General features: G+C 41.4%; 1 protein-coding gene across 3 annotated transcripts in view; it reads right to left on the bottom strand.

The window, feature by feature from the left end:
- Positions 1 to 10,510, bottom strand: part of Lrrc49 (leucine rich repeat containing 49) — a 157,242-nt gene that overhangs the window by 124,279 nt on the left and 22,453 nt on the right. For all 3 annotated transcript variants that reach the window (XM_023712689.1, XM_004628769.2, XM_004628770.2), the window contains one exon: positions 7,241 to 7,384. In XM_023712689.1, coding sequence (XP_023568457.1) covers positions 7,241 to 7,384 — 144 coding nt within the window. The remainder of the gene's footprint in view (positions 1 to 7,240; positions 7,385 to 10,510) is intronic.

Consider the following 10,510-nt stretch of genomic DNA (forward strand, 5'->3'; position numbering starts at 1 on the left):
AAAAAAAGAGAAGAAAATATTTTAATAACATCCAGTAATCATTCATAATGTATTCTCCAAATCAAAAGTAGGAGATAATTTCTTCAGACTGATAAACCACACCTACTGAACATAGTTGGTGATGCAGTTCTGTTAAAACTGGGCAGAAGGACAGAATTTCCACTTGCCTTTCTCTGTTCAGCTTTGGACTTGAGATTCTTCTAGCTCAGTCAGCCAGAAGAACAATAACATGATTTTAGTGTAATTGGACCACAATAACCCAATACCTCAGACGGGTAAGTGATAAACAGCAAAGACCCAGTGCTCACGGTCCTGGGGCTCGGGAAGGCCAAGGCCAAGGCGTCATCACATTCAGGGGTCTAGGGAAGGGTTACCTCTCACAGATGGCCCCTGCTGTGTGTCCTCACACGGAGGAAAGGGTGACAAGCTTCTGCACGGCTCCTAGGAGGGCACCAGCCCTGGGCGCTCAGTCACCCTTAAGGGCCACCTCCTAGCATCACTGAATTGGTAATTAGGGTTCAATGTATGAACTCGTAGGTGATTCAAATATTGAAATACATAACAAAAATATTGAGTGTTAGAGAAAAATCTTATTATTTGCAAAAAAAAAAAAAAATACAACTGTCTGATAAAAAACCCAAGATAATTTGGAGCAAGACTGTTAGATAGCAGGTCAATGAACACAGCTGTCTCCATATACTAGCAACAGTAAGAAATCTATTTTCTAGCAAAAAAAAATTATACTAATAAAAAGCATAAGATAGCTATAAGAAGAAATCTAACAAAAAGCATATAAGCTCTCTATGGAGAAAAGTACAAAATCATTAAATGAGCTGAAAGACCCAATATTAGAAAAATATCAATTGTTTTTACATTCAAAGAAATTTCAATTAGGGGCCAAGGAGATAGCTCAGCGGCTTACGCACCTGCCTGGCAAGAGAAAGGTCCTGAGTTCAATCCCCAATACCACAAAAAAAAAAGAAAAGAAAGAGAGAAGAAATTCCAATCAAATCGAAAAATAGCGTTTTTCATCAAAGTTGACATGCTATTTCTAGATTGTATATGGAAAAACATAAAGCCAAATAGATTTTTTTTTTAAGGGAAGGAAGAAAGTGAAGGGAAGAAGGAGAAAAGGAGAAGGCAAAGGTGAATTGGAGGTGAGGAAGGAGGGGGAAGAGGCAAGAGGAAAGGGAAAAGGGGAAGAGAAAGTGGCAGGGAAGGCTGGGAAGCTCAACTGCTACCACGTGAGACGACAGAAAGCTGCTGAGACATGTGATGTAGCACAGACAGGGCTTTGTAAATTGGGGGGGGGGGTTAAAGGGAGGCAAGGGAACTGGGAAGAAGAGAAATCAAAATATATCATGTACAGATACAAATTCCTTATGATGAATATGCTCATTATGTATATCTAAAATATACCATTAAACAATTATATAAAAAGAGTTAAATGTAAAAATAAACTTATTCAGCTTTCATTAGAACAATATAGAGAAATATGTTCACAGAATGTAGGGTAGCACTTTTCATACAAAAAGTGGAAACAATAACGAACACTATTGATGAGTTTAATTTTTGTGCATCACAGCACAAACAAAAGAAATGCTACAGATCAACAGGGAAAAGAAAAGCCTCCTATTCACGCGGGCACAGCATATGGCTACTCACAAAAGCAGTATCTCAATATCAAAGCAGAAAAAAGCTGAAGATCATTCAACCTCACTGCAAAACTAAACTTAAAATCTTCAAGTAATAAAATTTCACAGACAAGAGACTGGCAAAAGTAAGAGGTCTGCCACTATCAAGCGTCAACACAGATGGGAAGCCACAGAACTCTCACGTCCTCTTGATGGAAATTCCAGTTGGCACAGCCTACTTGGCGCTCTCTGCTGAAGTGGACGATGTGCTGATTCTGCCACTTGGCAACGTTTTGCCTAAGTACCTGTCCATACACACTGTTGTCCAAGTGCAGGTTGCAACCACCTTCTCACTGGTCGAGATATCACTGGGTTGGGGCCAACATTTTTTGAGGCCAATATATTTTAATGAGATAGAAAAGACTAGGTCATGCTGGGAGAGACTGAAGGCAACGTTGGCATGTCCACATGAAATAATTGCTTCCATTATTTACACTGTAGCCATATAAATACACAGGTGATAATTACATTTAATGTAGACTCTATTATGGGAGAGTATAACCAAAAACTTCTGAAAGCACTTCACTTAGAGAAACTGTTACATACAAGTACCCTAAAAGAAGAAGTATAAAATGTGATCTGGGCCACTGTGCAGCAAAATATTGGAAATGGTATGTCTGTCACAGAAAAGAAGAATATTAAATTATAATTATAAAGTAGAATACTGTATAACAAAGACAGTTACTTTTTTTGAGACAAGGTCTCCCTATGTAGTTCAGACTAGCCTTGGCCTCACTATGTAACCCAGGCTACACTCATACTTGGGGCAATCCTCCTGCTTCAGCTTTCTGAGTGCTGAGATTACAATCATGCACCACCACGCCCAGCAAGAATGATGATTACTGAATTAGAGCTACAGTTATCAACCAGGATAAATCTGAAAACAACGTTAACAAAAGCACTTACTGAAGTTGTAGGCAGTATAATAACATTTACAGAATATTTAAAAACATAATTACCATATTAAAAATATAAGAAACAAACACACACACACACACACACACACACACACACACATGAGAATAAGCGACACTCAATTCAGACCTGTGATTACCTCCACAAAGGGAGGAAATACAATGGAGAAAGGGTTCCAAAAGGCCTCAACTATATTTGGTTTTATTTTATTTATTTTTTAATGTATTTAATACAGGGTCTACAGGGTCTCACTACACAGATCAGACTTGTAGTGATCCTTCCTGTTTTTCAGCCTCCCAAGTGCTGGCATTACAGGTGTGCACCACCACACGCAGGCTCAACTGCCATCTCATGGGGCAGGGCCACCAAGGCAGGCCAGGGGATCAAACCCCTGGCCCCTGAGTCTGCCTAAGTAGGGACTTTAATCTGCTGAGCTATGTGGCTGGCCCCAGACCTTGACTATATTTGAAGGGCTTTTATTTATTAAGTTGATCAGTGGATATATACATGCTGGGAAATTATTTTCTGTTCTTCAGGGAATGTCTGAAATATTGCACAATTTTTATTTTATTTTTTATTTTTTTCCATCACAAATAGGACTTTATTTATCACTATTAAAAATCTGGATCTTAATTGGACTCTTGCACTGGTGGTTCATATCCATCAGCTCGTTCAACTTTAGCTCCAGTCTCATCTCCAGTAGCCTTTCCAGAGCTGCTACCTTCACTATGAAGCTCCATGAGGTTTCCCAATTCAAACTTGGGCTTCTTCAGCATTTTTACTTTTCTGACGAAGACACCATGAAGAGGGTAGATAGATTGGCAAGCCTTTTCTGTCTTTCCCAGTACTGTCTGGAATCAGTTTATTGACCACTTCCTTCAAGTCATTTGTCTGCACCTCCCGGTCATGATTTCCATCATCTTCTTCCGGATCTGGCGGACCTGTTGGTGCTGAGCGTAAGAGGTCGTCCGGATCTGATTGTTGCGTTTTTTAGTAAAGCCAACACAGAACAGTCGAAGCAAATAACCATTGGTAGTCTTGACATCAACATGAGCTTCGATCATGGTCTGCCATTTTTTGACCATGGAGCACATTGTCACAGGTGAGGTCCATGCCATGGAAGTTAGTCAGGCAGTTTTTGCCCTGAACCTCTTCAGTAATTAGCTTGAATTTTCTAAAGGCAACTTCATCATTCTGCAGGTCAGCAAGGCTCACTTCAAACACATGACCTTTGAGCCCATCAGACGCAATTTTGGTTCCTTGGGTTCTGGTGATGAGTGTTTTTCCAATATTTCTTATGTAGAACATAGCTGGCGCCTTCACATCATACCAGTCTTTTTAAGAAAATGGATCAACCACTTTCTTCTTGGATCCTTTTTTGCTGCCTTTCATAAGGTGCTTGTTCTTGCCTACTGCCATGGTGCTGCTCAGAGAGCTGAAAGGCCACAATTTTTATTTATTCTTTTTTTCCACAATTTTTAGGGAGGGGAAGACAACAAACTAAAAAGATAATTAGCTTGACATTCATGAAATTTCCAAAGAAACTGAATATCAAACAAACAAAAAACCTTTCTGTATCAGAAATCTCAGAGAAGGTTTCTATTTAAAACATGTGTAGGTAATACATTTGTTTCACATTCAATCTTCCAAGATTCAGTGGATAAGGCAGTATAGATACATTAAATAAATAAATTCATGGAAGTTGTGGAAACAAGAGAGATGTCACTGACAGATGCCATTTCTCATGAGTTTCAGGAAGGCAGGACGCTGATGGGCTCTCATGGAGATGACAGGGCCGAAGAAATCCACAGCTCCAAGATGCCAGGGGAGGTGGAAGTGTTTCTCAAGGCGAGCCTATGCAGTCCACGCTCAGAGCCGGCGCAGTCCGCACAGCGGGTGTGGACTGTGAGTAACTGTGCCAATCAGGGGATCAGGGAGGTGCATAAGGACAAGTCTGCTATTCAACAGCTACACTCCAACAGCCACAACCCACCCACGACCATCCTGTCACACAGAAGCACATATGCGGGGACTGGCTGAGGAAGTCTCCACTGGGGGCCTCAGGACGGCTTTCCGAACTAGCATCAGGAAGAAAGTGAAAGCCAGGAGGAAGGTGGGTGTTTTACCCAGGGCAATGTTAAACCACAGCAAAGGCAGACTCAGAAGAAGGGAACAGCCGTTCCACATGGCACAAAAGAAACTGAAGCCCTTCTGTCCCCCAAAGTGAAATCTCTCTTATCTTGAGAATTCTGGTGTAAGCCTGCTTTGTTCCTTCCACTCATCCTAAAGGGAAGTCCAATTTGATAGTCAGCAAGTTACACAAACTAGTGGTCATTTTAGAGAGAGATCCAATGGTTAGCAAGACCTGATCCACCATGCAGCATATCCTGCAGTTACTTAACATGGTCCTTCCTTTAAAGATTGACAGCTACTGCACCAGCAAAACAGCTCAGTGGACTAAACACCTGCTTAGGCAAGTGCAGGGACTGGGGTCTGATCCCCAGCAGCACACGCTGTGCCAGCCCCATCCCCTGGCCTGTTGAGCCAGCCACCAAGACTGAGTGTGCTGGCGCATGCCTGTAATCCCAGTGCTGGGGAAGTTGAAAACAGGACGATCACTATGAGTCTGAGCTGCATAGTGAGGCCCTGTACAAAAAAAAAAAAAAGAGAGAAGAAAAAAGAAAGAAAGAAAAAAGATTATCAGCTATTGAAGAACATCAAAATCAGCAAAGAAAAAAAAAGCCAAAATAGTAACTGTGATGATAATTGATGCTGGACCAAAATAGGAAGAAAACTGTCTTCAAATTTAAAAGTCTTTTGGGATCTTTTAAGTAATAGAGCTACTGAAAAAGAAACTGAAGGTTTGAAAGAAGTTTCTTATTTATCCTTATATGTATATTCACATTTCCCTAAAAATAATTTGCACTGTACTTATGATAAATATATACAGGAGTCCCAATGTACTTTAACTTTTAAAATTAATACAACGTTCTGTTCCATAAGCTACTGCTGCTGCCTAAAATGTAACAGGAATGATTAGAGATGACGCTAAAAGGAAAACTGAGCAAGCAATTTCCCAGATATGCCTTACGTACTCGCTGAATGAAAGCCAGAAGACAGGCAGGAATATGCGAGGGCCAACAAACGCTTTTCTGCTCCCATCTGCCAAAGCTAGATGCTTGCCATATCTGGTGTCCTAAGTCCTGATGGAGCAGTTTCTGGAGATTTAGTAACACGAGGGATTAACCCAATCTGGATGTCTTTTAAAGTAAATAGTACAGATTCAATATTTAGATCCAGTCTGGAGAAGGCTTCATAAAAGTCAGAAATTCTGTGATAAATTCACATCTTAGAGAAGGTTCTGAAGTTATTGCTAACATCCTTAAAGATATAACATTCTATATCCTTCAATTTTCCAGGAAAACTTCAAAATGAAACCAGTCTGCACAAAAAGGCCCGGTGATAAGGCATCAGCGGTCCCCCAGCCTTTTGCACTGTACCACCTGTGGTGTGCTTCACGCTTTCCTAAGGGATGAGGTGTTTCCAAAAGAGTTAAGTTAGACGCTGCCTTTAAAAGTGCTTGAATAATACCAGGGAGAGCCTAATGCCACTTTCTTATAGGGTTAAACAAAGGAAACTTTGTAAAAGAACAACTCATGTTATATAATTAGAAGTCCTCTTGGCCTGTACCATGCCATAGAGCTGAACACCTTTATTTCTAGAGCTCTCCACATATGCCCCAATACAAAGTACCTCAGCATCAGCTCCAGTTAGCTGCGGACCTCCAAATCCCGCAAAATCATAAATCTAATTCATGGTCACCTAAGATCCAGAGGCTTCTGCTACAAGTCTGGCCTCCATGATCTAACTCTTTCTTTCCTGCTCACGTGCTAGTTCTTTACTACCTGTGTGTCTTTCCTTTGTCAACAAGCCAAAAGAGATCCTCAGGGTAATTTAGTCCAACCCCTTCCTTCATTTTAGAAAAAACTTCAACAAAGGCTCAGAGAGTTAAAGTGATTTACTCAAGGCTGCACAGTGAATTAGAGGTGAAGCTGAGACCAAATCTAGGGCTCTGGTGCCCTAAGCAATACTCTCCCTGCTATACAACGTTGCCGTCTACAAACTACACTGATGGGACAATAGCACCGCCACAACCCTCAGCTGCCCTTCTCTGTGCCTTTTTCTTCTTGGTGCAACAGTTCCTCAATTTTCATTCACCAATGGTTTTCTTTCTAATTTTATACTCATGACAAAACTGTAGAGGATTTAGCACTTTTAGATACTTGATTCATTTAGTGGTAACATTTCTATTCTGTTTTTTGTTTTGTTTTGTTTCATTTGTTTTTTTGCGGTACCGGGGATTGAACTCAGGACCCTGCACTTGCCATCTATTTTGTTTCTACTACATTTATCCTTCAGGATGCAAAACACCTTAGTACTCCCCAAAGCACCACATTACAACACCTAATAACAACATCCACCATTTAAATTCAGAAAACAGAATAACCCTGGATTGCACACAGCAGAAAGCACAGAGCAACGCTGAAACACAATACTACTGCACAAGGCTGTCACATATGCATCACTTCCTTAAAACCAGAAAGTAGATACTGATCCCCTTGAGTACTCACCACAAAAGTGATTTGGTTGTGTCGCAGGTTAAGTTCAGTGAGGGAATCCAGACCATTAAGATTATCAACGTGGCTTAAAAGGTTCCTGGCAAGATTTAAAACTCTCAAATCACACAAATGACTGACATTTTCAATTTTGGTAATCTGTTAAAAAAAAAAAAATAGAGTAGAGTGATTAGCATACCTCATATACGCATATTATAAAGACCTAGAAATAAAATATTCAAAAAAATATTCAAATCATAAAATATTCAAATCATAAAATATTCAGTCACTGGATCTAGTAATAAGTTGACATGAAGACATTTAGAATCTAGTCCCAGTATCCTATCATAATAATTTAGTCTGTCAAAATTAAGTAAAGATCATAGTTTGCAATTTGCTTATAGTAAATATTTGATGTAAATTTCATACAAATAATAAGTCAGTCCACTGTTTGGAGAAGCACTAAGTGCCCAACTCTGTGAGGGGTTGCGAAGGCTGCTAACTACCTGCGGACACAAGCTCGCTGTGAGCCTGAAGCACGCATACCATGCTTGACCCAAGCAAGTCTGCCCTCTGAGAGAAAAGGCAGGGAGGAGAATGATAAAAGCTCCCTTTGTTAGCTATTTACAGAAACCTGAGCGCAGTCAAGGGTCTGAAGGGCAAACTTCAAAGAACTATGATCCCCAGTGGAAAGAGTGGGTGGCTGCTTTATTAGTAGAAATGGCTCAAGGAAGAGATGAGTACTGCTCACTCAGGGGCAATATGGTGGACACTGTTTGGAACACCAAGAGGACACGATTCCTGGAGTCTGCACATGCGCGTCAGCACTGAGGGTGCTCAGCATGATCTCAAGCCTCATCACTGTAATGTAGCAAGTGCAGCACGATGGGATGCCTTTCTGCATGGGATACAAGAGCATCCCTCTCAAGCTCTAAACACACACTGTGGACTTCAGTAACAGCAAGAGATGCACATGGTACAGTACTTTTCTCCTGAACGTTAAGATGAATTTCATCATCAGCAGAAGTTAACCTTTCAATTCATATTGTGATGATAGTATTTCCAATTATTATGTGACATTTTAAAACACATTAGCTAAAAGAACTGTTTTTTTTTATCTAGTTTCCACATTGTTATTTTGACTTTGTCTTATACTCAAGAAACACCATCTAGATTCCTCCCAAATTCAAGAAGAGGCACAGGAATATGAATCATAAATTCAGTAGTATATAAACATAACCTATAACCACATTTTAAAAAATGTTCTAGGCTGGCCAGATATTCAGCAGATTAAAGTGCCTGCTTAGGCAGACACAGGGACCAGGGTTTGATCCCAGGCATGCCATGCTGGCCCTGCCCCCAGGGCGCACTGAGAAGGCAACTGAGACTGGTCAGAGTGGCGCTTGCCTATAATCCCAGCACTTGGGAGGCTGAAAACAGGAGAATCACGAGTCTGATCTGTGTAGCAAGACTCTGTAGACCCTATGCTATCACAAAAAAAAGAAAGAAAGAAAGAAAGAAAGAAAGAAAGAAAGAAAGAAAGAAAGAAAGAAAAGAAAAGAAAACAAAAGAAAAGAAAAGAAAAAAAAGAAAAAGAAAATTGTTTGAAGGGGCTTGGGAGAGAGCTCAGTGGCATAAGAGCCTGCCTGGCAAGTGCAACATCTTGAGTTTAATCTCTGGTACCAAATAAAAATAAAATAAATTAAGTTCAAAAATTCACTTATCTAGTTATGTAAACATGACATAAAATCATATAAAATTACAAAAGAAAGACCAAGGTTATGAATATTTGCAAATGACAGAGCTCTTCACAAGGTCAGTGGGCCCTGGCAGGTACAAAAGGATCTTGTAGCAATCAACCTTAAATAGACTGCACCTTCGACTTATGAACTCAATCAGAGTCCCAGGGCTGGCAGTAACTCAAACCGCCGAGTGAAGGCACAGCGCCTCTACCCAGCCTTCAAAGTCTCTCTGCTGTGCACAGGCAGATCTCCGTCCTTAGAGAGACACTGGCCCAGGACCTCTCAATGAACCCCATACAGGAAAGAATGTCATAATAGTCCTTCCAGACCTCTTTAAGGGTTAAATCTGCATCTGAGGCCAGCTGGGAGCACAAGTGACCAATATTCAGGTCATGCTCAAGACTTCGGTCACAACTTAGAACTAAAATTCTGGTCAGATCCTAACTTGTATGTCAGAGCAATCATAACTCAAGGGACAACTGTACTTCCAAACACTGTACTCTAGAAGCACAGAGACAAACGTGTTAACTGCAGAAACTTTCATTAGCCTCTCTGTTATCCTCCAGACCTCTCTGCATGCTCTTCCAGAGAACCACAATGATTTCTCCTAAACCCGCCACCGAGTCAGCATCATTTACATCTGAGAGTTCTGTGCACAGTGCTCACGTTCTCCTTCTCCCACTCCTCTTGGTCCTTCTGATGCCTGCCTAATGTCCTCTACATGCTGGTGTTCAGGCAGCGCCAAATAACATGGATCAGCTTTGCTATGCTGGGGCAGGCAGCGTGCCCCAGGCATGCGGACAGAACCTCCAGGCAGCCAGGGCGTTCCTCGGGATCGGCATGCCGTGACACTCCCACCAGACCTCCTCCAGCTCGTTCACGGGCAGGAAGGAGCCACACGTGAGGCTTGCCAGGCACCGAGACACAGGTTAAGACTTGTTTCCAGACAATGAAAAGTGAGCTCCATGGGGCATATTTTCCAAAAGTTTGCAGCACACAAGCAATCTTGATTTTCAGCAACATATCCACAAAGGCCACTCCCACTCTCTCCAAGTTGTCATGGAGACTGCAGCTAAGCACTGGCAAAAGCTGTTCTAATAAAGGGTGGCTGGGTCTGTTATCCAAAATTACTAGTAAACACTTGAAGACAGAGCAATGCGACTCAGTTGAGCTGCTATCAAATGCCGGCTTACTGGTCACTTTCCTCAGGGAATCAATGAGAAAGAGGGGGACATCATTTCCCAGTATTTGGAGGTTATTTTACAACTGCCAAGGACCCTTGCCGATTGGACCATTAGATAAGGAGATTCTAGAAAGTTATATAGTTCTCAGTCTGTTTCTAAATTTCACTATCCATAGCATGGAATTAGGCTCTAGAACAGGAAATGCCTCAACAATGCAGCAGTTTCTGGCCCTCAGTACTCTGCAAAGGACGGGCTGAAAGAATCCATAAGGCATCTCTACCGCTCCCCACTGACCATCCTTTTCATGGTGCAAGTATCTCAGCAGCTCCTGTACTTGAAGTGCATGGAGACTTCTTTGG

This window comes from Octodon degus, unplaced genomic scaffold (assembly GCF_000260255.1).
Source record: "Octodon degus isolate 3935 unplaced genomic scaffold, OctDeg1.0 scaffold00026, whole genome shotgun sequence".
Lineage (NCBI taxonomy): Eukaryota > Metazoa > Chordata > Mammalia > Rodentia > Octodontidae > Octodon > Octodon degus.